The 25,762-nt window shown below is 40.9% G+C and overlaps 2 protein-coding genes across 4 annotated transcripts; one reads left to right on the forward strand and one right to left on the reverse strand.

Moving 5' to 3' along the window:
* Window positions 1–1,143: 1,143 nt before the first annotated feature.
* Window positions 1,144–25,240, reverse strand: tbc1d24 (TBC1 domain family, member 24). Of its 3 annotated transcripts, none has more exons than XM_086017330.1 (14): window positions 25,168–25,240; window positions 18,931–19,018; window positions 18,058–18,266; window positions 17,790–17,906; window positions 16,860–17,032; window positions 16,272–16,418; window positions 16,024–16,103; window positions 12,739–12,866; window positions 5,552–6,630; window positions 4,642–4,800; window positions 4,452–4,515; window positions 4,272–4,367; window positions 3,109–3,355; window positions 1,144–2,292 (listed from the first exon to the last, which is right to left on the reverse strand). In XM_086017330.1, the coding sequence occupies exons 9-14, from the start codon at window positions 6,535–6,537 to the stop codon at window positions 2,138–2,140; spliced, it is 1,707 nt and encodes a 568-aa protein (XP_085873456.1). In that variant the 5' UTR covers window positions 6,538–6,630; window positions 12,739–12,866; window positions 16,024–16,103; window positions 16,272–16,418; window positions 16,860–17,032; window positions 17,790–17,906; window positions 18,058–18,266; window positions 18,931–19,018; window positions 25,168–25,240; the 3' UTR covers window positions 1,144–2,137. The 3 variants fall into 3 exon arrangements, with proteins under 3 accessions (XP_085873456.1, XP_085873457.1, XP_085873455.1); XM_086017331.1 differs by having other exon boundaries at window positions 12,739–12,863; window positions 25,168–25,237; XM_086017329.1 differs by lacking the exons at window positions 12,739–12,866; window positions 16,024–16,103; window positions 16,272–16,418; ... (3 more) ...; window positions 18,931–19,018; window positions 25,168–25,240 and adding an exon at window positions 8,669–8,909.
* Window positions 11,645–21,414, forward strand: LOC147129347 (alpha-1,6-mannosylglycoprotein 6-beta-N-acetylglucosaminyltransferase B-like). Its single transcript, XM_086017516.1, has 18 exons — window positions 11,645–11,717; window positions 11,965–12,027; window positions 12,760–12,878; window positions 12,971–13,097; window positions 13,195–13,337; window positions 15,735–15,799; window positions 15,943–16,116; window positions 16,296–16,463; window positions 16,848–17,017; window positions 17,108–17,239; window positions 17,795–17,928; window positions 18,922–19,046; window positions 19,159–19,314; window positions 19,585–19,731; window positions 19,800–19,916; window positions 20,174–20,248; window positions 20,807–20,967; window positions 21,207–21,414. The coding sequence occupies exons 2-18, from the start codon at window positions 12,002–12,004 to the stop codon at window positions 21,412–21,414; spliced, it is 2,247 nt and encodes a 748-aa protein (XP_085873642.1). The 5' UTR covers window positions 11,645–11,717; window positions 11,965–12,001.
* Window positions 25,241–25,762: the final 522 nt, after the last annotated feature.

Here is a 25,762-nt window from a genome sequence, read left to right on the forward strand (position 1 = left end):
GCCACTTTGCCATCCCGGGTATTACATCTCACAGGGTGCATTATGCTGACACACCCGCTGCAAATGAATTGGCTATTTTAATAACGAGCTACAATACGGATGATTTAACACAGTGTGTGTACGAAACCGATGGGTATTGACTCGACTGTGGTCATAATTGATTGATTTTTCCAAAGTCTCCCCATTGAAATAAACGTAGGAAGTCCGGAGCCTGAGATGTTAATACTTTATCAATACATGCCTAGTATTCTATATTTATACTGTAGTTGATTAGAATGCTTCAATTATTCTCAATAATTCACATGCTCCCTCTCGTGGTGTGCAAAAGTATTAAATGTTTAAATGGTGCATGTTACAGTGGCTCAATTTGAGTACAGCACTGTTGTTTAACTTTTAATTCCAATACATTTGCATTTAATCCTTCACCACCTTTTCATTGATTTGGTACAGTTTTCCTTTGGTCATTTGCGGTATTTGGAGTGCCAAGTTTTTTTTTTTTTTTTTTTTTTTAAATGTGGTACTTGGTGTAAAATGTTTGAGAACCACTGCTCTGTCATGCTACAAGTCACCAGAATGCAAATGAATGGTGCAACATACAGTATTTGAATATATTTTTTGAAATTGTCAAGGATATGGATCATTTTAAAACTAACAATAAAAATGGTCAGCAAAACTTCCTAGTCTTTTTTAAAAATCACTTTCTTGTGATAATTCCAAACCCAATACATTAAACAAAAATTCACTTGAACTAAAAAAAATATACATTTGGGATTAACTGCAAATACTTTGGATATCCGTGTAAAAAATTCCAGTTATGCAGTTCAGTCAGAAACTTCCCCAAAGAGCACAAAAATAGAGGTGAGTAAATTCTTTCCCTCACATCCACATATCCATTTTCATGGCCTTAAAGTACATTAACAAACCGTTTACACACATCATTAAGTTAAATAGCAATTCAACCAAATGCAACAAGAAGCTCATCCATGGCATTAACAGAAATAAAACTGCAGAAGCAAGAGAATAAGTTAGTGGGAGTGGGAACAACAAGGAGCTAGGGATTAAAGGTTTAAATTCAAGGTCAGCTGACATTAAAAGGCATCTGGCATACTTGAGCGAAAAAAAAATAAAAACGACACCTAGGCAGTCAATAAAGTGCTGTATTTTCACATATATTACACCTGCAACTTTTTAATAGACATTCAACCACACAGATGTACAAAAATCAAACGGTTGCTAAGTGTGAAAACAATTCTGGACCATTGTTACCACACAAGGACGGAAAACCCAAATGGTAAGCAGGAGATCGTCACCCTTGCTTTTAAACCAAATAATGACAATCATTTAAAGAAAAAAAAAAAAAAACAGGCTTGCTTAGCTGTCACTCACTCCGCAGCTTTGGCGTAAACATAGTGCAAAATGGCAACACTGTAATTCATCACAGATACTTACAAGCACAGATCACATTGATTCAATTACAGCTCCCACATACACATGAACAAAACTTCAGATGACTGAACAAATTCACTTATTACAATGACATTTGTATCCTGTTTACCCGACATTTAAAACCACTTGATGGCTGCGCATCTTTCAGAGCAAACCATACTAACACGAGCATTTGCGACAGTCATCTTTACAATTTTTGTTGCTTCAGCTCATCATGCATTTGAATGCACCACAGATGACGCGACATGAAAACGCACGCGTTTTTACACTTGTCATTAACACTTCTACGTACAAAAAGAGACAAAACAGAGAAAATATCACATTTTGTACACGATGAGATGAGGTTAATAAATACAATCATGGATTAAGTTGTAGGACGGCTGAAGTGAAATGTTTTCACCTAAAACTTTTCTAAGGACGAATACCGATGCTTTTCTGTACCTCCTCCAGTCTCTCTAATCTGCGGAGAAAACTCCAAATCCTGACACCAGGAAATTTTGCCTCCTTGTTAGAGAACAGCAAGATGTGCAAAAAAAAAACAATGAAAATGCTGGACGCGCACTGACAAATTTCGTTAAATTCACCTCGAATGATAGTGCATTTTAAGTTGCTCAAGAAATTTCACTTGAAAGCTGAATTTCCCAAACTTTTTTTGTGAGCAGTGTCGAATAAGCGCTTAATGCTGTTGGGATTATGTGGCCATGGCGTCCTGGAAGCCCCACGCTTCCAGCAGGGACACCTGGAAGCTCTCGGCGCACAGCGGCGGGTTGCCGAACGTTGTGCAGCAGCCGGTGCGCCCGTGGTTGAGCTCCGAGTCGATGTAGAGAGCGTTGCCTTCGCCGCCGCCTGATCGGAGAAGAACGCAGAGTTGGCGTTGATTCAGAGACATGGACATTTGCATGCTTGCATTGCATCCATGGAAGCAGTGTTACCCAGCTTTTACTAAACCCAGGCATGTTTTTTATTATTATTTTTTTTTTACATAAAAATCTAATGGCACAGCACCAAACAAAAATACCACAAAATGTTCTGAAATAAAATGATGTTACTTCGAATTACTTACTCAAAATCTGGACTAATTTACTGTAGATGAACTGTAGATTTGAATTTGGCCTAGTCTTCGCCTTAGAACACTGTAGTCTTGGATTTATATTATTTTTAGACTCTTGGATTTAGATTAGGCTTGGCTTTAGACTACTGTAGTTGTAGACTTTGTTTTATTACACTTAAATTTGCATTTGACAGATTATTTTTAGATTTTGTCTTGAATTTTGAATAGTCTGAGACCTACTTAGATTAGTCTCAGTTAGACTACGACTAAAATCGGGTTGAGTCAGATTACACGATTTAAATGTGCATTTAGAATGACTCTGGACTTAGTTTCAATTTAAATTAGCCCACTTTTATTTGTTCCGGGAGCTAAATGTGGTAGTCTGGCTAGCAACAGGTGGATACACAGGTTCATTTTAACTTCTGCCATCTAGTGGAAAAGCATGTCATTGTTCTGCCTGTCACTATAAATTGCTGGTATAGACTGATGAACAAAGACATTATCTCAAGTAAATAAATAATACTTTTCAGACCAATTAAGTGAAATCGGACCATTTCCCACAGTGGCTGGGAATCAGTGTTTTATCAAAGACGGTCCCTTCTGCCACTCACCTACAATGATGGAGTCAAAGTTCCCAGCCATAAACATGGAAGTGTTCCTTGAGTTGAGGTTGAAGTGGCGGGCAGACAGGAAGGGCGACAGCTCGCCGAGCGCCTTCTCAGGCTGCTGCAAACTATTGCTGTCAGAGTTTTGGCCCTCGGAGGGCTCCGCCTCCTCGTGATCCTGATTCTTAACGGCAGAGGCTAACTCGGGGTGACGGATCACCACCCACTCGTAGCGCTCCATCTCCGGCTTAAGCTGGTGACAAACAATTGGGATTCAGTCAGGAATGCACCGGACACTTCATTAGGAACCCCCTGCATTCTAATCTCTGCCATAATGGATTCGCTTTGAACCACGAAAGCAGGGGGAAAAGAAAAATCATCCTGAGCAAAGAAATTGAGCTAAATCGACAAAATAGATACAACAACCAAGCAACATCTAGAGATGAAGCCAAACTAACCACACATAAACTGCACAAATGGCTTCATGCTACCTTTAAGATGCCAAATCCTGATACCAATCCAGTCTTTTACTATGGTGTCACGTGACAACCCGATGAAATACAACCGGATCAGGTTACAGCCAGTCCGGATCTGTCTGTGCTTGAACATGCGTACGTGAGATGAGTGTGTTTGATAGTGTGCACGGCTTTGACAGCCCAAAGCTGCGGCGAGTAAATAATTTACACAGAGGGCACATCTGAGACATGATCTCATTCCTATTTATAGTGCAGGAAACTCTTCAATGCACCACGCAGACTGTTTTTTTTTTTTTGTTCAACATGACATGTTAAATTAGCTCTGCAAATGGGGGAGTCCCTTTACGCAAATTGAAGCAAATGATGCTGAATTCAAGAGCATGTGAAATGAGAGTGGACGGCACCCTCTGCTGGCTATAATGAGAAAATGCATAGCCTGCCAGCGATAAAAAAGAACCCCAGACATTAATTACATTGAGGGGGGGAAAAAAAATGGACCGCAATGTAAATAAAGCATGCAAACAAAATGCTAATTTGTAGCCACAAAAGACTTATTTGTTGGCAGATTTTTTTTTTTAACTGTGTCATTTGTCTAAACCCTCTGTATGCAGCGTAGCAAAAACAGTATTTGCAAAGTGAATAAAAAAATAGTTTGTGATATAGGATAAATGCAAAAAACAAAACTCAACCAACCCTAAAGACGAAGCACTCCCCCGTGCCAAAGAAGCTCAGCTTGTTACCTCCCCTCTTGCGCTCTTCCCAGTCAGTAGACAGGAAGGCTCCGCATACCTGAGTCCAAAGCAGCGAAGGGTTGATTCACAAGTCTGCACCCTTCATCACATCTAACATTTGTTTTGAAATGTGCTGCCTTACATCTCCGTCTGTGGTTCGGATAAGGAGCAGCGTGGGTTCGTAGCCTTCGCAATGCTCGTAAAATCTGGGAGAGGAAAAAGTTACACAAAATATCAATTATAGAAATGCACACATCTGTCTTCCAATGTAGGGAGTAAGAGCAAAATGTCATGAGAAAAATAAAAACTTCAAACATAATAAATAAACGGACCTGTTAAGGCTGCAGCCATGTGTGGAGGTGGTGAAAAGGAGCTGCGGTTGGCACAAGGCAAAGCGCTCGGGGATCCACGACCAGATGTCTCGCATCTCCTTTGCGCTGACAATCTCCGAGGAGAAGGTGTCCGGGTTAAGTGCCAGCTGCACGTTCCTCCTGGGGATGCCACGGAAAGAAAAACGCAGGAAGGGGATGCTTAATTTGATTTGATTCGTCGTCACTGCCAACATGGAACGGACTACATCATTGCTTCTATCGTCACTTCCTGTAGGTGTAATCACCAGGTGTTGCCAATACATTTGTCCAGATACAAATTGAAATCCTGAAGTGAAAGACGATACACAGGAGAAAGGAAAACAATGAATGGAGGTGGAAAAAGAGAAGTGAGAACCCACCTCAATCTGAAGCAAAAGTGGCAGCGAGGGAAGATGAGATGGAGAATTGATGGAGGAAGCAAATAAGGAGGAAACGAGGACAGAATGTGAGACAGGGATGCAAGAAAAATCATCTGATGGGAGTGAGAAGCCAAACAAATACAGTGAACTTCTTAAACATTTTTTTTTTTTAGCCCATCTATGGAGTTTTGGCATCATTATACGTTAGCATTAAGGTAGCGGATTTTTGCTAAGGCGAAAATGCACGGAAATACATGTTTAACTCTTTTGCGTCTGTTTTACAATAAACAAATGAAGAGCCTGAAGCAAGCACACAACGCCTCTTATTTGGGGAACTCTGTGAGCAAGGGAGTGAGAAAAGGTGGCGAGGAATAAGTTTGAAATAAAAACGATTTATATTGTCTCCCTCCCCATTGTGGGTGGGTCTGGGATGTATCCCCATGCTAAAGGGGGGTGGGGGGGGGTTCACTGCAGTGAGGTTAAACTGTTTTTGTTACTGGCTTCTACTCTACCTCTTCTGCTTGACAGTGATGCCCTTTTGTTGCAGGGACTTCTCATTGGTGAGCTGCAGCAAGGTGATCTCCTTGCGGCTCAGCATCCGGATGGAGAAGGCCTTCTCCAGCAGCTTATCAGGCGCCACCACCGAAGCGATTCCTTGGACAAAAGCCTGAATGTCCGACCTGACTTTGCCGGAATCCTGCTGCTGGTCGCCCAGACCCGTCGCGGCTCCCGCCTTGTGTTTCCGGTAGAATTTGAGTAACGCTATGGCCACGCGGTACAGAATCTTGTAGCCCTCCACCAGGTAGACGTCCAGGACGCGGACTATGTGGCTGAAGGGCAAGTCGCCGAGCACCCATCGCTGCCAGTCCGAGTAGACCTCCAGAACATCCTGGCCCGTGGCCACGATCAGTTTATGCGCAGGTGCGCAATACTTGTTGGCCAGGTCCCCAAAAGTCATGCAGCCCGATTCGTAGGCCAGAAAGGTTTGGTCCAGGAGCCGTTTTCCCGGCTCGTTGCAGGCCAGCATGCGGCTCACGTGTTCGAAACACTGAGCCTCGTCGGCGCTAAAGTGCAGGAGCAAAGACGTAACGGCCGGGAGGGACGGGCAGTGGGAAATGTCGGGGAACTGACCGGCCAGGCAGTTGATGATGCGATGGGCGGAGCCAACGGCGTCAGCGTTCAGGCAGTAGCGCGGCACGGGATTCCCGTCCACAAAATCCGGCAGCTGGATGTTGGTGGATGCCTTCTTAGTGGGCGCACTTCCCATGAGGTCCCGATAGACTTCTGCGTCCGGCGTCACCGTGCGGCAGGGGATGCTTTTGATCAGCTGCTGGTACACTTGCGCCCGAAGTTTGTGATTCTTGGCCCAGTAACCCTGACGAGCCATCTGCTTAAACTCTCTCAGGTCCTTGCAGTCCACCTTGGTGGGCCCGCTGCTCTTCGCCAGATCCCCCATCTGGTTCGAGTCCACGAAGGTGAAATAGTCCTCTTCAGCCATGTTGGGAAACGGGGCGGGGCTCGTAGATGACCAAACTCCTCGTCCGCACAGCTGATCACTGGCCTATTCTAGTGAGAGCCCCATGACTTATCACTGCCAAAAGAGAAAAGAGAAATTAGCATACATTTTGAGAGCCAAGCCAAGCCAATAGAAAATGTTTGCTAATCCAATCGGTTCACACTCTCGAGCCAAAAACATTTAGATCACGTCCATCTGTAATGTGACTGGAATGCAAGTTCTCATGGGACGAGCTGGTCTCCACAATATCTTAATTGGCGAAGCTCAAGTTAAAGCAACCATCTCCGGAATCGTGAATGACACTTGGCGAAAAAAACCCAACTCATGTTGCATACTCGATACTTTAACGCTGGCTTTACACTTGTCACGTGAAGGGGTAAAGTGTGTGTCCAAAGATCAGTTCCAGCATACTGAAAATGATGTCGCCATAAACACTCCTTTCATGGTGCTCAATTGACACAACAGTCAGACATTGAGAACATTTGCTCGCACACGTAGTCAATCGCAGACTTTGATCCTGGTTTAGCTCAATTGCGACATCATCTAGCAATTTATTCACTTAAATATCTGCTTGTCCACATGATCCAAATCACGAAAAAGCTCTTTCCACAAAGCACATCAATTGCATGTAAACGAAGGCAATGGAGACTTTAGGCTAATGTGAAGTAACTGTGCAGTCATGTGGGTCAAATGGTGAGACTAATTGAATTATAGGAGCGCGCTTCTCATGCTAAGGAGAATGAGCGAATGCAAGCAGTTTTACTTCAAGTCTAGTGGGTGATCCCCCCCCCCCCCAAAAAAGCGTTGACAAATAATAATAATGATATCAATGTTATCATAGAAAAACACAAGATAAAGCAAATAACAGCATACGAATATTAGAGCTAGACCGATATGCTTTTTTCAGGGCCGATGCCGAGTATTAGTAGTCAAGGGGGCCGATAACCGAAATTTGGAGCCGATATTCCTTTTTAATGAAAAGGAAAATATTGGCATCAAAATCTAAACAAACATTTACTCTTAACTTTGTTGTAATGCCTTTAAGCAGTTAAGTTTATTGAACAATGTTTCAGGTTTGCACAATGGTGATTTTTTAAAAATTATTTTAAAAATCATTATTAATCAAGAATCAATAATTAAGACATTTTTGACAATATACATCTCTCAAAATTCCAACAAAAAGTTCAGGGAGCACCCAGGAGGCCGATGCGAAAATGCGCAATGCACCGATAATTGGTCTATCTCTAACAAACATACAGCTATACCAATTGAAGCATAAGAAAGCGTATTTGATAAAATGCATCATATATCAAGAGGCAGCTGGAATCACGTAGCACCTAAGCTTATGTTTGGCAAGTACAAAATAAATGATTGGAGTAATTTATACTAACAAAAGTTAAAAAATACAATGGCATTGACAACCAAACTCAGCCAAGAACAACACTTAACTTGATCTTATTTTGCTGGGGGACACTGCATGAAATTCATTGAAAACACCACAAATAAAAAAAAACGGTATTCAAGTTCCCTGAGGTCTTGCAAAGGGGGAAAAAAAATAATGCCACCCTCGCCTTCACTTCCACTTCCACAAAACTACAACATTCAAGTTCGGGACAGATTTTCTCTTTGAAAGGTATACAGTAAAGAATAAAAAAACCCCAAAAAAACAAATTAGTGTTGGCATTTAAATAGTTTATATTTCTTCTCCTGTTTTGCCCACAAAGAAATCTTTCTCCTGCAAACAGGCGAAATATAATAATCACCTGCTTGCATCAACGTGCAGCTGCAAAAATTCATTTAAAAACAAATGATGATATAACATCCAAACGTGATCCTCATCTAGATAGGCAAGGTGCATTCTTACGGTGCATTTAATGAGAAACTCTCTCAACCTCTTCCATTCATCCTTCTCAAGTTAGCATTGTTAGCATGAGCTAGCCGCCAGCTGCCAGTCACACTGACACAAGCAACCACAATCCGAAAGGCACAGCAACCTACGACCCACACATGCACACTCAAACCGTGCAGATAGGCGAGCAGACACAAATTAAAATAACTTCCTAAAAATGTGTCGGCTAACGGTTTAGCATCGGCTAGCATAAACGTCAACTACCTCCACATGAAATTGCAGCGCAGTCGTCTTTTTCACTGTGACTTGGCGAGAAAACGACGCGTGTGCATCTCAGCCCCGGTGTCGGGAAGGAGCGGGTATGCTTCTTCAAGAGACTAAAGGTGAATGAAAGCGTTTCTTGGTGCAATAAAAGAAAATGCCGATGTTGAGATGATGGGAGATGTCTTGAGACGTCAAGCAGAATTCATGAAGTCGCCTCGCGCATGCGCGCTTGCTCCCAAAAGCAGTTCATCCGCAAGCTCAATTTGTTGCAGGACAAGCTCTAGAGCTATTTAAATATACATATATTTTGTTAATGTTAACTACCACCTCCCAAGACCATATACGTCCTTAAGTATTTCATGCACATAATACAGCAACATATATAGGCGACTTGTTTACCTCCAGGGTGTCTAAGTGGATGACAGTGGGACGGGAAGCCCCCTAATTTAGCAACAAAACCTCGCTTTGTGCAGTGCTCAAAGCTACCGCCAAGACACAACCAGCCAACACATGACACTTATTACTGATGATTAAACTGTGGAGAAACTCCGCGCCATTTGCAACAACTAGTGTCTCTCTGACCCGCAAATATATGGCTTCATTCATTTTGTAATACTGTACTTTAAAATTAAATTTGGAAGAGCACATCTGGACAAGCTCTTTATCTCATGCATTATGTTATATCCAGCCATTTATTTTCTAAAACAGTGTGCTGAACAACAGAGCTTTGTCAAAAAAGCTACCGTCAGTGGATATAAAAAGTCTACACACCACTCTTAAAATGCGAAGGTTTTTTTGGGGGTTATTTCTTTTAAACCTTTATTTATCCAAGTAAGCCAATTGAGAACATACTCTCATTTGCAATGCCAAAGACAGCTGAGTAAAACAATGCAAAATAAAAGCAAATACAGGTACATAGACAGGTACAAAATGTCCAGTGTGAGCATGCAATTCTATGGTTACACAATACATGACATGTTTTGGGGCTGTTTTTCTTCAGCTGGACCTTGAGCCTCGGAGTTAGAATCAGGGAAAACCTACTAGAACTTCTGAACTTTATTTTGGGTCAATCAGGGGCACTTTAAATGGTTGCAAGTGTGTGTCAACTCCTGTTTAACATGACTTTGAATGTGATTGGTTCATTCTGAGCACAGCGACATCCCAAGTGGATGTGTATACAAAAATCTAGCATTTGAATAGGGGTGTGTATACTTTTTATTTCACTGGATGATCTACCTTCTTTTAAAACACAGAAGGAGATACAAATAGCAAAGCTGCATTTTGCTATTTCTTAACCACAAATGACTACTTGTACTCTACAACTACGACCGCTTCTTTTGTGCACACAGCTTCGACGTACTCTAAAAGGCTTATGTTGTTCTATCTCGCATGAGAAGGGTGTTAGCTAAGCGCAACATGATTGTACATGCCACGGGATGTTATATTTACGAGCTATTCTAATTAGGATCACAGTGAGAGTGAGACTTGTACAGACGACGAGCATTGCATCGGAGTAGCCGCGATCACGAGACATCTGTGGTGCAATGTCATGATCGTGCACGCGTACGTGTGTGAGGGAGAGCGAGAGACAGATGGGTCTAAAGCCAGTAAGCCTTCAGGACCTAGCTTACGGAGGTTTACGCTCGTCAAATCTTTTCTGCTCCCACACATCGCGTGACATCACGTAGGAGTGCACAAACACAAAACAAACAATATGGATGACGTTTAAAGCGCTTTGTTGAAGCTCTTTAATGGCCAGGAAGCATTGAAGTCTGCGTCCGAATAAAATGTCTTCATCTGGCCGACAAGTGATCTTTCATTGGTAGAGGTTGATAAAAAGTACGCCTATATGAAAAGTCCCGTTTGGACGGATGATTAAACAGAGTGATAAAGCAAACAATGTATGCAAAACAACAATGCAAAAAATGTACTGTAATTTCCATAACACGCTGAATGACACTGATCGTTATCACACGGAGGAACTCTTAAAATAGACGACAAAGTGGTTTTGCCTCTGACTGCTACATATGTAAATTGCAAAATATTTATAATTAAGATATGTAGCAATGTACCTCTGCTGTATGGTGCCTTGAGATAAGTGCTGAATTGAAACCATTCATATCGCAAATCATCTTTCTCGTTTGAAATGAATAGAAATGCATTCATCCGTTCCAACCCCACCTGCAAAAAACAAAAATCATTTCTAAATGTTTTTTGAATAAGGAAAATAGCCACTTTTAATCTTGTACTTTATAAAAAAAAATACAGTAATAAAATCATTAAATTGAATGTAAAGTAATATCACACCACCACATATATGCTATTTGTGAGCATGTCAATGGTGTTTCCCATTATGTATAATCATTAGGCGACCAGACTTCAAGGTAATTTTATGTGACTCTAAATACACAACATGCAATTCTCTTTGTTTTATGTTTAGTTTGACAGTAAACTCTAACTGAGTGTGGCATTAACAGCCTGAAGCTGATTTATTTTAAGATTTAGTCACTATGTGTGTTACTGTGTTAAATGTGTTTATTTAACACCCAAGTGAACCTCTCCTGAAATAAATTTATCCATTCTCACATTTTTCTCCTCATGATCTTGATTATTTGGATATTCTGTCTACAATTACTAAAAAAAAAAAAAAATTCGATGTACGCATGCAGCAATGGTGCAATTTTAAGCATCATGTTAATCACTTCACAGCCTAGTCTTGAGTGTGTCTCACAGTCCTGAAAGAAACTCTGTCACCCTATAGCGTGGGTTCCATTGTGTCTGTGAATAGCCCCAGCGCTACAGAGGGTATTGTTATCCTTAAAAAGGGGAGTCAGGTTTCCACAGCAACCACAGGATGCCCACCCATGGGTCCCGACAGAGAAAAGGCGCAGCCACAAGAAGGATGTAAAGAGAGCGAAAGCAGACAAAAAAGGAGTTCCCCAACCCTGACTTCATTTCTTTTCCTTCTTTTTTTTTTTTTTTTTTAAGTCTGTTTGTTTTGCAAACAGGCCTGATGCGAGCCTGGCAGTGGGTAAGAAGATCTCAGGAGGTGAGCAGTGTGTGTGCATGGACCTCATCTATTGTAACAAAACTGCTGACATCTATATAATGTGCGTTCCACAGTGGTGACTTGGGTTCAGTATTATATCAGCCTACTGAACCTTCTGCCAAACACATGAGGCCACATGATTGGCCAGTCATGCTGTCTTTTGCATCACATGAATATATCATTCAATTAGAAATCTATGCTGTGTTGCGCAATGACTACTCAGCATGTTTCATTCTGTGCTTGCCAGTGACGTCCGACAGCTGCGACAGCATCAAAAGGAGATCATGCGTGTTGCATTGCGACCTCGCAGGTAAGACTGAGCATCATCAGATTAATGCTCACAGTTTCCGGATACATACTGTTTCTGCTCAAATAGCTGAATGACTTCATCTGCACATTACTCTGTAAAGTCAATTTAATTTAAAAGTAATATACTTCATTGATAATAAATAAAATATGATTATGTTCATTATTTTGTTTAAAACAAAGCAAAGAGAATTACACATGTATTAATACAACTTACAAACGTCACCTAGCTCAATGCTAATATATAGTGCAAAACGCTATAGATGGGCTAAAGAAACTAGCATCAAAGTTGAGGTCGTGATAACCCTTGAAGCAACGGATATTACAACAGTGTAGCAACACATACTCACAGCGATATATCCACGATCCTTTGTGAAAAAACAAACAAATAGTAGCGTACCACAGATTCTTGTTCATTTGTGAAAATCTTTGTGTATTATTTCTCTTATCACAATGCCCCAGTCCTCCGTTTAATTCTTTACAGTCTATTGAATTATTTTATTACTGTATGCTTTTATACAGTACAATATTGTAGAGGGCTATTTTTGCAATAAAAATACATTACAAATATTTTGTTGGTGTTTTTTGTGCAACTGCAATGGAGTAATGGCATTTCCATTCATTTCGACTGCCAAAACGATTTGAGATAGGAATACAAGTGTTTTTGAGTTACAAGGCAGTCACTGGGCTATGAGGAATAAAACGATCATCTCACCATGTCTATTGCGTCCTCTAGTGGTTGCCTGGTGCTCTGTCTTGGTCTGTCTGCCTTCACTTTGCTGCTGCAGACCTTCTGGGTGCCACTAGAAATGTCCACAGATGACCCCGCTGGGAGGTCCCCTGCTGAAGATCAGGGTACAGAAAGTTGAGTCAGTCTTACGCATTGTTATAATGGCGTGACAGTCTACATGAAGAATTTTGCAGGATGTGTGTTATGTTATTTTCAGGGCAGCGAGGTTTGGGCTTTCGTAGGCTGGCCCTTCGCTTAGAGGCTCTTAGTACTCAGGTGCAGCGGCTGAGCACAGAGCGAGAAGCTAAGATGACATCAGAGTCCCTCCATATTCTTCTAAGGAGGTACGAATACAACACTTGTAATAGTGGAATAATCAAATGAATCATTATACACTTCATAGATATCTATCTTATTATTGACCTTATATTGGTTTGCCAGCTTTCGACAGGACCAGCAAGGCTTGGTCCGTTTGGTGGAGAGGGAGCTGAGGAGGGTTTCCCAGAAACTGGACCAGTTCAATCATCATCATCATCATCTGCCTAACGAACCGCCGACACGTGAGACTCGTGGAAAACACACAGGTGGTTGAACGGGCGTCAATCATTATTTGTTTTCACGTAAACAGTTGATCTTGAGGTGACTGAGGTCTTCTAATGAGTGTTTTATGAGTTGCATGAAAACTAATTCACAGTTCTGTTTAATATTTTTCATCCCATGGCCAATTTTTTTTCTTTTTTTATTGTTGAAATGGATTTCTAATTTGTGAATGGGTACTTTATCTATTAGCTGTAAATGACACAACAAAGTTGGTCCTGGTAGGACATTGTGTTTTGAGATTTTTTTTCCAAATCTATTCACATCTTAATAACTCCCTTCAATACTAACGGTGGGGGAGTCAGGAAAAGCCTACTAGAACATCTGAAATTAATTTGAAGTTCATCAGGCACTTTGATTGGTGGCAGGCACGCTTAACATGAATTTGAATATGATTCGTTTATTTTGAACACAAGCACATCCCAGTTAAAAGAGGGTGTGCAGACTTTTGCAACCACATTTTCAGATGTTTACTTTTACTAACCCTCAACAAAAGATAAAAACCTTCTACTGCTGTCAGAACCTGGGGTATGTAGACTTTTTATACCCACTGTATAAGAAGTGAGCAGCAAATTGCTTCGGTTTTGCAGCTAAAAAAAGAACCTGCTTAGCTAAGCTGTGTTTTCCAACGTCGAGCCTCCAAAAAGCAACCTCAGCTTGAATCTGAATTGTGGTTCGCTCCAGTTCTAATCGACTAATTGGCCAATTGCAAGCGCCTCTGCGGTCGCCCTGCAGTGTGTCGCTGTGAGCCAAACGCTCAGTTCAAAGCTTTCATTGCTCGAGAGGTTAACCACAGGGCCAACTTAACAAGCTGCGAGAATGGATGTGAATGGGAGGGGATGCTGGTTAAAGGGCAACGAGTGCAGGTGCTTATGGGGAATGATGTCTTTTGAATACCAGACCCGCCTGAGAGGTGTCAGGTGAGAATTAGGTTACGCACGCTATAGCTGGCAGGTAATATGTGTGTGTTGGCCGTGTGGAAGAGCGGGTGCACTCTCGCCTCCTTGTTTGAGCAATTCATGAAAGCAGGGCCACACAGGCATCCATTTTGACACGCTTACAGAGCACACCTCATGTCCACCTTACATCAGGGGTGGGTTGACTGTTGTTGCATATAATTTTTAAAAATGGAAAATAGTCCGTTAGGATTTATTACTACTTCCAGTTGAAGGTTACTATCAAACGAAACATAAAACATGCTATAAAGTCCACTACCTTAATGCTAACACATAATGGGAAACACCATAGATAAGCTAATAATTAGCATCTGTAACATGTTTTAACACTAAGCGACATACAGAGACAATGTAACAATACTCACAGGCATATATTCTTTATCCCTTGTGAAGATGGACTAATTTTTAGTGCCATTTACTGAGTCACTTACAGTAGTTGTGAAAATCTTTATTTGTGTCTATATGACTGCATTATTCTGCTACCAGATTTCTGAATGTTTGCATCTATATATGTAGACATACAAACTGTACTTGAATACATGCAGCAAAGACTGCAGCACTCTTGAACATGTAAACGCTCGGTGGGCCGGAAGTTGCTCCCGGGCCAAACTTTGCCCACATCAAATATGACTTATGAAGTACGCAGGAGCCTTTTCATAAAACGTGTCCACTCATACTTTTGTATTTGCAAAGGGAGCACTTTCACCTCCATCATGCTCCCTTTGGTGCTTTTATTATTATGGGCTATGTGCGTTTTTTTTTGTTTTTTTTTCCTGTCTTTTTCCTTTTACTGGGTTGTTTTACACAGCATAGGCATGTTTACTTTGGCAAGGGCCAGCATTGTAAAACGGGACTGTTTGGTAGGACGCAGGTGGGTCAGGTGGGTGTGTGTGTGTGTGTGTGAGGGTGTTAGTTACACTTGATTGACATTGGTGAGAGCTTGTGGGGGGGCCTTACGGGAAGTCCGCACACTGCCTCTACTCTTAAATTCTATTACACGCTAACACACGGGCGTGCCGTAGACTGATGGTTTATTATGTCATTATGTCAATTTTGATCTGAGAGGACATTTTATTAGTTTAATGCAATCCAAGTCACAGGCGCTGTCAAAGAAAACATTTTTTTTAAGCATGTTTTTTCATGAGAAAAATTGCAATCAATATTACACTGTATAAAAATACATGACATTTGCTCCCACATAACATGGTAAACGTGAGCGCAAAACACATCACAAAAGCAAATTATATGAATAAAAAGAAAATAACAAATGAATACCTCTATGAAATGAGCATTATTATCTTTGTAAAGTCTGAATTTTACACTCAGTTAATTCTCATTAAGCCTTCCTGTTGGTTTAGGGAATAATAGTGAATTTAATTAAAAAAAAGAAAATAAAAAGGGATTTCTGATAGGTTATCATCCGCTTAGGGCCCAAGGAGAAATGTGTGGTGCCTGTGGATCCTGCATATCCACTGTGTGCGGAGAAAGTTGAGGTGAGAAAGTATTTTTTGAGACCCTTCATGTTGCACTATTCTATCTGCATTTTCAATACAATAACCACACACTGTTGAGTTATTGCTATCCGATTGTAAAACGTATAGCAATCATTTTGATTTAATGCTCATTTATCTTAAAGTTCCTGCAGGCCAAATGGCAGTCAGACCCCTGCTACGCCTTTTATGATGTGGATGGTACCACCTGCTCCATACTGACTTACCTCAGTCAAATAGAGAACTTCTGCCCCCCTCAACCTGGCCGGAACCACTCTTCTCCCCCTTGGCATCAGAGAGCTCAACCCTACACAAACAAGGTATCCCGTGAATTATTACTGTATAAATATTTTGTGGCGACTCGACTTGACTATCTTTTTTGTCCCATTCACACACCAAAAAAAAATACTTGGCTGTTTTCCTAACCCACTCGTATGCAGTATATTTGCTGTTATAGCTGTGGTTGCATACTTACACCACGTTGTTGCATTTCACACAGGCGGTGATACGCACGACCATGCGTTCATTCTATCAAGTCATCAGCAACAGCAGTGGCCCCGCAGGCAGATTCATGCGCTCCAGAGTGGAAATGATGTCGGAATGCTGGAGACAGGCTGCTCTCCTGATGAGGCAGCACAACAACAACACAGAAGCATCTCTGATGAGGGTTTGAACGTGCAACTTATTTACAGTGCATCCGGAAAGTATTCACATGCCTTACATTTTTCACATTACAGCTGTATTCATTAATGGAATTGGGATTTTTTTTGGGGGGGGCGGGGTTGTAAAAAATTTTTTTAATGAAAAATGAAGCTGTGAAAAAAATGCACTCTAAAAACATTTGGTTAAAACTAACCCAATGTGGGACCTACCAAACATTTTGACTTCCTAATTAGTTGAAAACGGGTGGATTAATCTGATACATTCTTATTTAACAGACAAAATAATAATCACAATACCGTGTTTGGACTAGTGGCGGCACATATTTCCAAGAAAATGTTTGACCTCCGCTCCAAATTGTCTATTTGGGGTTTTTGGGGTTGACCTGTAGGTGCTGCTTTACCCCGGTGCTCTCGCTGGGGGTGCAGGCCAACATTTCGCAGCCATGGTGGAAAGAGGTGGTCCTCTTGGAGAGCTGGTTCAGTGGGCAGATCTTAGCGCCTGTTTGACCATACTGGGCCACGATGTGATCCTCACCACCTCGCAGCATCACCTCCACAGGTGGGCGACCGGCATCTGGCAGAAATCATTCGATTAGAAGATTGAATGCACAATGATTCGAATAAATTGAGTGCATTGGGAATGGTCCAGACTGATAGGTGCCGCTCCGGGCCGAGGCAGCTGTCCGATCAAGGGACCCCTGACGTTTGACCTCATCTACACTGATTATCATGGTCTTGCTCACCTACAAGGAGCCATGGGACTGGCTTTCCAGCATTACCAGTGAGACTAAATTGACATGTAGTGTAATATTGTGACACATGTCGTAGTACCTTCACTGGCCAACGATACGTTCCATTATTGCCGTAATGGGTTGCTCCTTGGATGAGATCTGTATTCATTTTATTGCAACTTAATCATGTCGATGTTAACATTTAATGATTAGAAGTTGTATTTTGAATTCATTGTATTGATGAAACTGTAATTTACCAACCTCACCACTAGGTAGAGCTACCACACTTCTCATTGTGTTTTCATCCACCTGTGCATTAAAACGCATGAGAAAATCCATTTTATGACCTTTTATGACAGGTGGATATACTGGTTATTTGTACCTTTTGTCAGCTATTGGAGGAGCATTAAATTGTCCAATTGTGATAAATAGATAATAGATACATTATTTGTCATTTGTTTTCATTCCAATTAAGTGCAATTATTTGTCGTTTGTTTTCATTCCAATTAATTGCTGGTTAGGAATAACTGGGATTATTCCATATAATTTGCAGTTTCTTTCAAATTGTTACCAAATATGAACATATTTCCAAATTTTTACCATAGATGCCGCTTCAGGATCCTGGACTCTTTTGGCACAGAACCAGCCTTTAACTTGGTCAGCTATGCACGCGCCCATGGCTTTCAAACACTGTGGGGGAGCTGGGGCCTCCAACCTCTGCAATACATGACCATGTTCCGTAAGTGTGCGTTGTTGTGTGATCAGTATTTGTGCATGTATGTGCCAATACAATAATGTCAATCTAAAATGCATTTCTTATTTTACATTTTACATGCACAATTTTTATTTTTTTACCTCAACCACTAACCTCAAATACTCTCAGCATTTAAGTAAATACTTGAAGGTATTCTCATCGTGACAATTAACAGCCAATCAACTGGCGGCCCAGACAGAACTTTCAGTGTAACACCTCTGCCTGTCATCTTTCACGGCCTGCCGGCCGATGGAGACGAGCTGGATGCGCCGAGATGTGAGTCGCTCGTCATCCCTCAGCCTGGAACGTGTTTATTTGTCCTGCTGGAGGAGGCGAGAGAGAGGGTTAGGTAGTTAGCCTAAAGGGCCACTTTGGATTTTTAAAATGGACAGATGGTTAAAAAAAACAAGGTAAAATGAGTCTGTAAAAAAAAAAAAAAAAAAACATAATTACAATAATAATAAAATAATTCTTATTTTGAGACTGGGTCGACAAAGAGGAAAAAGAGGTTAGCTTCACCTGACTCACAATCGAGAGGTTCTGAATTTGAATCCGTTCAGTCACAAAGGCCCACACACCACAAATGTTTTTAAACGAGACTGGCACTTACACCTATGCTGGCACATTCCTGCATCTCTAAGGTAAATACTCATCCCTCACACCTCGCTCAGTGTGTCGGAGGGAGGCGGGCACAGCAGTTGCCTATCCAAACAGTCAGAGGTGGATGTCTTATTTGTGGAGGGTTCTTATTTCCTTTATCAGCTTTTTTTTTTTTTTGGAAATACACACCGTGCATGGCCGTGCCCACAGAGTTGTAAAGTAATTCACCAACTGTTTCCTCAAATCAGTAATTTAACTCGAATTTAAAATCATGACATTTGATCATGTGAAAATTACCTACCAAACATTTCATTTGGCACACATGCACAATATTAAAGAGATCTAAATGTATCAGAATTCTGTCCTCTTTGTATATAGCGCATACACCTGATAACTCCTTCCTGGGCTTCGTAAGTGAGGATGCAGTGAGAGGCCGGGAGTCGGACCTCAACAGGAAGGAGAAGATCGCCGTCATCTACGGCAAACAAGAGTACATGTGGCAGGTAATGTAAACAGGAACTTATACTGTATATTATTTTATTTGTACATTTCAGAGTTTGTACTTTTACGTGAGAAGTTGAATCAGTGCTCCTACTGCCTGTGCGAATTTTTTAGGGGCTTTCAGAGTACGTAAAGGTGGTCAGTGAAGAGCTGGAGACCCACGCCACAGTCTACCAGCCTCCTGGACACATTTCCACCTTACCCAGCTTTGTAAGAAACCATGGCCTGCTCTCTCAGGAGCAATTCCTGAGACTCCTCCGCAGAGCCAAGGTCAGACACCAGCGTATCACAACAGCCAGTCAGTTTCTATATCGCTTATCCTCTATGGGGCCACTGGTTCATAGCTTAACCTAGCTAACTTTGGGGAAAGGCGGGGAGGAGTGGAGAAGCGGCAGTAAAACAGGCCAAAGTCCAGATGTCAAGGTTGTGAGACAGGGCAAGAGGCTAGTTGTGGTTCAAGCATATGCAAAAAGTCCAGCTATGAGTCAACACTGTTAATTGTCATAACTGGATAACATACTTGACGCCCCCCCCCATCAGGTTTTTGTAGGTCTCGGTTTTCCCTATGAGGGTCCAGCGCCCATCGAGGCCATTGCTCTGGGCTGCGTCTTCCTGCAGCCGCGGCTCAACCCGCCTCACTCCTCGTACAATAACGACTTCTACAAAGGCAAACCCACAACTAGAAAGGTGCACATTTGAGTAAATAGTACCGATTGATTTCGGATTTAAAAACAGCGATTCACTTTGGATCGCAGATCTCCTCCCAGCACCCGTACGCTGAAGAATTCATTGGCAGACCTCACGTGTGGACCGTGGATGTGACCAATAAGACGCACATACGGGAAGCAGTCAAAGAAATTCTACGCACGGAGGTAACGCTGAATGACATCCATTTTCTTCATAATAACATGAGCTTATGAAGCTAAGTAAGAGAAACAACAGATTTCAAACGCCCAATACGATCTCAATAGGATACAATGCAATTTCAAAGGTAAACAACTCATCCAACCTGAACTGCTATGGAGTATTGTAGCTTTCTTGATATGTAGCCAAATAGCATATCAAGTGGTAGTGCCCCACTAATTCATACTAAAAGGCCAATGACTGAAGGAGTGTTGTACTTTTGCAGGTGAAGCCTCTAACGCCTCGAGAGTTCTCTTGTGAGGGAATGCTGGAGCGGGTTCATCATTACATTACACAGCAGGTAAAGGCGCCTATAGCTACATATTAGGTTCCATATAAGCTTATTAATACACAGTGGTGGGAAGTAACAAAGTACAAATAGTTTATTATGGTAGTAGGTTTTACAGGTACTTGTACTTTACTTGAGTATTTGTATTTTTCACAAATACCGTGGATAGACAGTATAAACATACCATACCATATTTATTATTATTATTAAGGCAGTTACATTGCTAGCATGACTTATTCAAGATGGAGAGTTGCCAAAAACGAAATGTTACCGGTTTGTTGTTGTACTTTGTTGTACTTAATTTTTTTGGAGTGTACGCTCAATTTGAAAACATCAAGAGAGGTGATCAATTCACCTGATGATCAAACGGGAAAGGTGAAGTCGGTGCCAGTGATTGCAGCCGTCCGCGCCTCAAACACCAACGTTATATCCCCTGACATGAAGTCGAGAGCTTTCAAATTCCTTCTTTTAAACTTTTGCTGATAATTGGAGTTAAATAACCAACCAAGAAAGTAGTTTTGCTAAAAACTATAGTTTTGCCACCTCACCCTATGAACCTCATTCCTCCAGAATTTCTGCAGTCCATCAGCCGCCACGTGGCCGCCAGAAAGTGCACTAAGGGTGCACATGGGTCCCCTCGGGCAGTCGTGTGTAAGCGTGTGTGCACGCGCCTCGCTGGTGTGTGAACCCTCTCAGTTTCACCGCCTGAACAACGCGGATGTGTTTGCAAGGTTATGACCTTTTGTTATGATCTGTGTTTCTGTTGACTCTGATTAGATTAAGTTTTGTTTTATGTTTTCTATGAGTTTTTCTTTTTTCCCGAATTTGTCTTGACCGTTAGGTTTTTGTGTTCATCTGTTCTCATTGGCCCTACCCATTGTGTCAACCAATCAGCTGCTTCCGGCCACTCATCCTTTTTCTCTATTGCTAGGATATGACTTAGAGTCAGTCACATTTTCCAATTTTGCAGGCTTTCAATTGGTTGTTCCAGCGTGGCACAGGAAGTCAACCACATCTTCCCCGCCTACACCCCGTGGGGTCGACACTGTCGCCTCCAGCAGGAGCCGCTGCTTTTCAGCTGTGCCGGTTCGGAGCCTTCCCACCGCCGCCTGTGTCCATGCAGAACTTATCAACCTGGACAGGTTGCACTCAGTCTTTACCCCACTTCGGATTTGTAGGGCAGTGTTTCGTAACCTTTATTGAGCCAAGGCATATAATTTCCATTCGAAAAAGTGATTCTTTATCTTTTGAGAAAAAAAGCCCAATTAATATCAGTGCAGCATGTTGACTCACTTAGGTTTGAAACTCCTCTTTGTTTGTGTCTGTATGAGCTATACTGCCCCTGGTGGTCAAGGTGTGCACATCAAAATTGTTATGGAGCGAATTCAAATCATTTTAGTGTAAGCCTAACCTATAAGACCAAAACATTGATGTATAATAAAATCAAAATTTTTTTTTTAATCCCGATTAATGTTTTGCCTGTAATTGTAAAAAAAAAATGCATGGGAAGAGGATCTTGAAAAGATAATCGCATATTAAATCGCAATTACTATACTTTCCAAATTCGTACAGCCCTACTTTTAAGCCGAGTGTTTGCTGTGTAGTGAGGTTGATGAGCCCTATTTTACTTCAACTCAGGAAATCATCTGCTCGTACTTGACGATGGAAGGATGATGGATTCATCTATTCCATCCTTTGCCCGTGTCTCTATTTTATTGCCTCTTAACTACGGTGAAAGCTGAACCCCTCTTTTTGGGTTCTGGATCACGCACAACTAGAAATGGATCATACGGGTCACATTTGCATGGTTCCTTGATTCCTGGTGGGCTGTAAATGATGGACTGGGGCCTCTTAGGAGATAGTGTGACAGCCTAAGTGATGAGCCTCATTATCGCAGTGAATCACAAATAACCTCTGGATGCCTTTGGGTGGTCACTGCCATATGACCGTGATTATACTGTCATATAAACCGCCACTTCCCAACTGTCTTGGCTTTGTTTAACTTCCAAGCCCCCACTAGTGAAGGCCGGGCCCGCACTGTTTGTCTTTCCAACACATATTCTGTCAGTAAAGGCAGGATTAATCTTTTCTTGAATGACACGATGAGAAATCATACTTGTAAATGGCTCAGTTTTAGGTCTACAAAAGGGGTAGGCAATATATGGCTCAGGGGGCCACATAAGGCCTGCTCCATTTTTTTAATATGGTCCAAAATGTCATTATCAAATGTAATATTTATTGCATCAATTTAGCAGTTTGGTTCTCAAAATTGGTTAATTAAACTGAAATAGTGTTTATTTTTCAATTGTTTTATTCATTAATTTTATTAAGTTTGTTAAATTAATGTACAAAAAAGATGAGTAGAATACTTAACTTTCAACTCAAATTTATTTCTAAAGCATTTAATAAAAACAACAACAGCTGTGGCAAAGTGCAAGTGCTATGCTTGTTGGCAAAAACTGATATCTAAATCAGTGGTTAAATTGAAAAAACAAATTTAACCCACAGTTTTAAGGGTAAAACACTTTAAACCGTAGAACTACTGAATTAAAAATAACACAACACGGGTTAAAAATAACCCAATATTGGTTAAAAATTGTTACTTTTAAGCCAGCCAGTTTTAAGAGTGCACAAATGTCCTGGCTCATTTGTCGGTTTAAAAATTCAAATGTGGCTCCTAAGCACAAAAGTTTGCACACCCCTGATTTATACCACCAAACATAGAAATTCACATTTGCGGCAAAGTGGCGTTCGGCACCGGCAAAGACTCGGAAGCACGACTTCCCAATTTTGAAGCGTCAAAAGGATGCCCAACCTTATTCCATCGCCGTTCAGTGCTCATGAAAGAAACAAATGATAAGGTCCAAGATCCAGGCCATAATATATCCTATGTGTGATTGGTGCTGGCCCAACATGCCGTAGCTATGTTAGCCAAAGCGGCGTCAACAAATGCTGCCATTTCAAACTGGAACGGATGAGAGACTTTTCTCGGAATTGACGCGCTGGCCGACGTTTATTGGCACTAGGGGAGAACCTTTTTCACTCCGATGCGCTCCGTGCGACCGGAATATATTGTCGCAGCGGGATGGGGCCGTGCTGTAAAATGATGATGTCATCATTGGGCCTGAAAGGGCCCATGTAAACAACAGTCCTGATGACTTTGGTGGATTGTGGTCAATTCGTTTGGCTTCTTTCAGATGTGAATTCTGCTTAATTGTCCCGTCCAACGATGACGAAAAAGGACTTGTGTTTAAACTAAGGAGGACATCAAGGTCTAAGATTTGACTTCGCAGTGGTGGGACTATGGCAGATGAGACAATGAGAATATAACTATTTTTACATACATGCTAACTTTTCACTTTTCTTTTTAATCATCTATGAATGACCTGGGCCAGCTGTTCAAGTGCCAGCTGCGTGCCACCTCGTCGATGTTGAAATAACGATTAGACGGTGTGAAAATAAGAGATGATTGATGGAGCAACCCGAAAAGGAAACACGAACTGGGGTCACATTTTGACATACCGCGTGGAATGTTGACGGCACGCTCCGCTCGAGGTTCAGTTTTGTAAATTTTACATATGGGACAGGAAGTCTTGAAGGGATGGCTTTTCCTTTACTTTTAAGAACTGGAATGTGGTGGCAAAGTCACACTTCACAGCCAAGAAAAATGAAGGCTCTCCAAGTAGACCAACAGGATTGGCTCAGATTGGGTGACTGACTGCAATAGTTTTTGACTAAAAAAGAAAAGAAAAGAAAAGTTACAGTGGAATCTACTGTAGTGCATCAGATTCGGCACTTATCTCATTTGAGCTTTTACTTTTTGTTTTGTGAATTTCCTTGTATTCTGAACTTTATTTTTACGATTTCCTTTTGATTGATAATTTTTGCTATTTTGTTTGAAATTTTACATTTGTATAATTTTATTTGAATCTTTTGTACCGAATTTTAGTTTTATCTATAATTTTTTAAACCATTTAAAATTAAATTGTCACTCTTAAAATTAATTTTGAAGCATTATTTTTTATTAGAAATCTTAACCTTTTTGTTTTTACATTTAATTAAACTTTGTATGCTTTCTCAGTGTTTTTGTACTTAGTTTTCGTATTTTTTTAAATGTGTATTTTGAGTCTTAATCATATTGTTGTAATTCTTTAAACATTAAAGTTATAATTGTACAAACGTACCCGATTTTTTTTACCATTGATCAGAATGTGTAATTATCAACTTTTACTATGAGTCCTTTTTAAAATAATTTTTACATTTTGCTACAATTTATTTTTGCAATATTTTAATTGGTACTGTACTTTATTATATTTGAACCCCCCCCCTCAGGTTTTTACCATTTATTAGAATGTGTAATCTTCAAACTTTACTAGTTCCTTTACATTTGTATTTTCTTTACTGTTAAATTGTTCACACATTCCCCTAAAATGCTCATTCCTTTAAATTTGTATTTTTTTTTAATATGAAATTGTTCACACATTTCCCCTAATATGCTAATTTCTGCATAATTGCTGGACTATTAATGTGACTCTAAACAAAATCTAAACTTGAACTTCATGTCTTGTTCATATTGAGTCGCAGCAATGCTGTCGCATGCTAATAAATGACTGGAACAATACGCACAAGAAAGAGAAATGCTGACTAGGACAAAAACCGAGTCACCCTCTGTATGTTCTTCAATACACTTCCTAAAATCAGATAGCGAGGGAAGACAGTGTTTTAATCACTTGCAGCTGTTTTTATTAAAACCTGCTATTGGCGTACCACGTAATGAAAAAGCTCCTCGCTGGAAGCCAATAAAATGCCGACAACAAACGCTTGGCTTGCCTACAACGCCTCTGGAAGCCACAGAGGCCATCTTAATTGATAGTTACCATTACAGCCTGTTAATAAATAATATAATAAATCAAAAAAGAATGAGTGAGAACCTGAAGGCTGAAAGAACTTCCAGGCAGAAGGTGACCAGTCCAGGGTGCCCAAAGTTAGCAGGGATAGGCTCTACTGCACCTGAGGAGCCAAAAGAAAATGTTCAGTTTGTAAAATGTTTGACAGTATAAATATGTGCCTTGGCGGAGGCTTGATAAAGGTTGGTAAAAACACTGGTAAAAACGCTGGCCAGCAAGCCCCATCCATTTTGTTTGTGGGTGATTAATCCTGCATTTAACATTTGTGGCACCAGAGGGCGCCATTGCCAAATGCCAATGTCAAAATGTATTTAAAAAAACAATGATTAAAGTTTGTATGTAAAAACAGTTTGTTGCAATAATAGAAAAACATGTAATCCTCACGTTTTTAGTTGCAATTCATATTTCTTTTTATTTGGATTTGTTTTTGCTTGATTATTATGTGCCTTAAACAATGACATTATTACATTAACTAATTATTCAATGAAAGAATAAAATAATATCACAGGACTCTTGATAATGCTTACTGGGCCGTGTGTGGCCCTGGATCATTTGCCCACTGTTGTTTTCCAAGATGGAGGCCATCATGAGGAAACGCAGTGCAACTTGCCTCCCACGA

Source organism: Filicampus tigris, chromosome 19, assembly GCF_054856515.1.
Source record: "Filicampus tigris isolate MCC_2025a chromosome 19, RoL_Ftig_1.0, whole genome shotgun sequence".
Lineage (NCBI taxonomy): Eukaryota > Metazoa > Chordata > Actinopteri > Syngnathiformes > Syngnathidae > Filicampus > Filicampus tigris.

Excerpts from the sequence above, each read along its gene's own strand:
- tbc1d24 (XM_086017330.1), bottom strand. The coding sequence starts at position 6,537 with ATGGCTGAAGAGGACTATTTCACCTTCGTGGACTCGAACCAGATGGGG. Across the intron at positions 4,801-5,551 it reads ATCACTGTCAAGCAGAAGAG|GAGGAACGTGCAGCTGGCAC; the intron begins GTAGAGTAGAAG and ends TGGCATCCCCAG. Across the intron at positions 3,356-4,271 it reads GGGAGTGCTTCGTCTTTAGG|CTTAAGCCGGAGATGGAGCG; the intron begins GTTGGTTGAGTT and ends GTTTGTCACCAG.
- LOC147129347 (XM_086017516.1), top strand. The coding sequence starts at position 12,002 with ATGCGTGTTGCATTGCGACCTCGCAG. Across the intron at positions 12,028-12,759 it reads GTTGCATTGCGACCTCGCAG|TGGTTGCCTGGTGCTCTGTC; the intron begins GTAAGACTGAGC and ends TGCGTCCTCTAG. Across the intron at positions 15,800-15,942 it reads TGTGTGCGGAGAAAGTTGAG|TTCCTGCAGGCCAAATGGCA; the intron begins GTGAGAAAGTAT and ends TTTATCTTAAAG.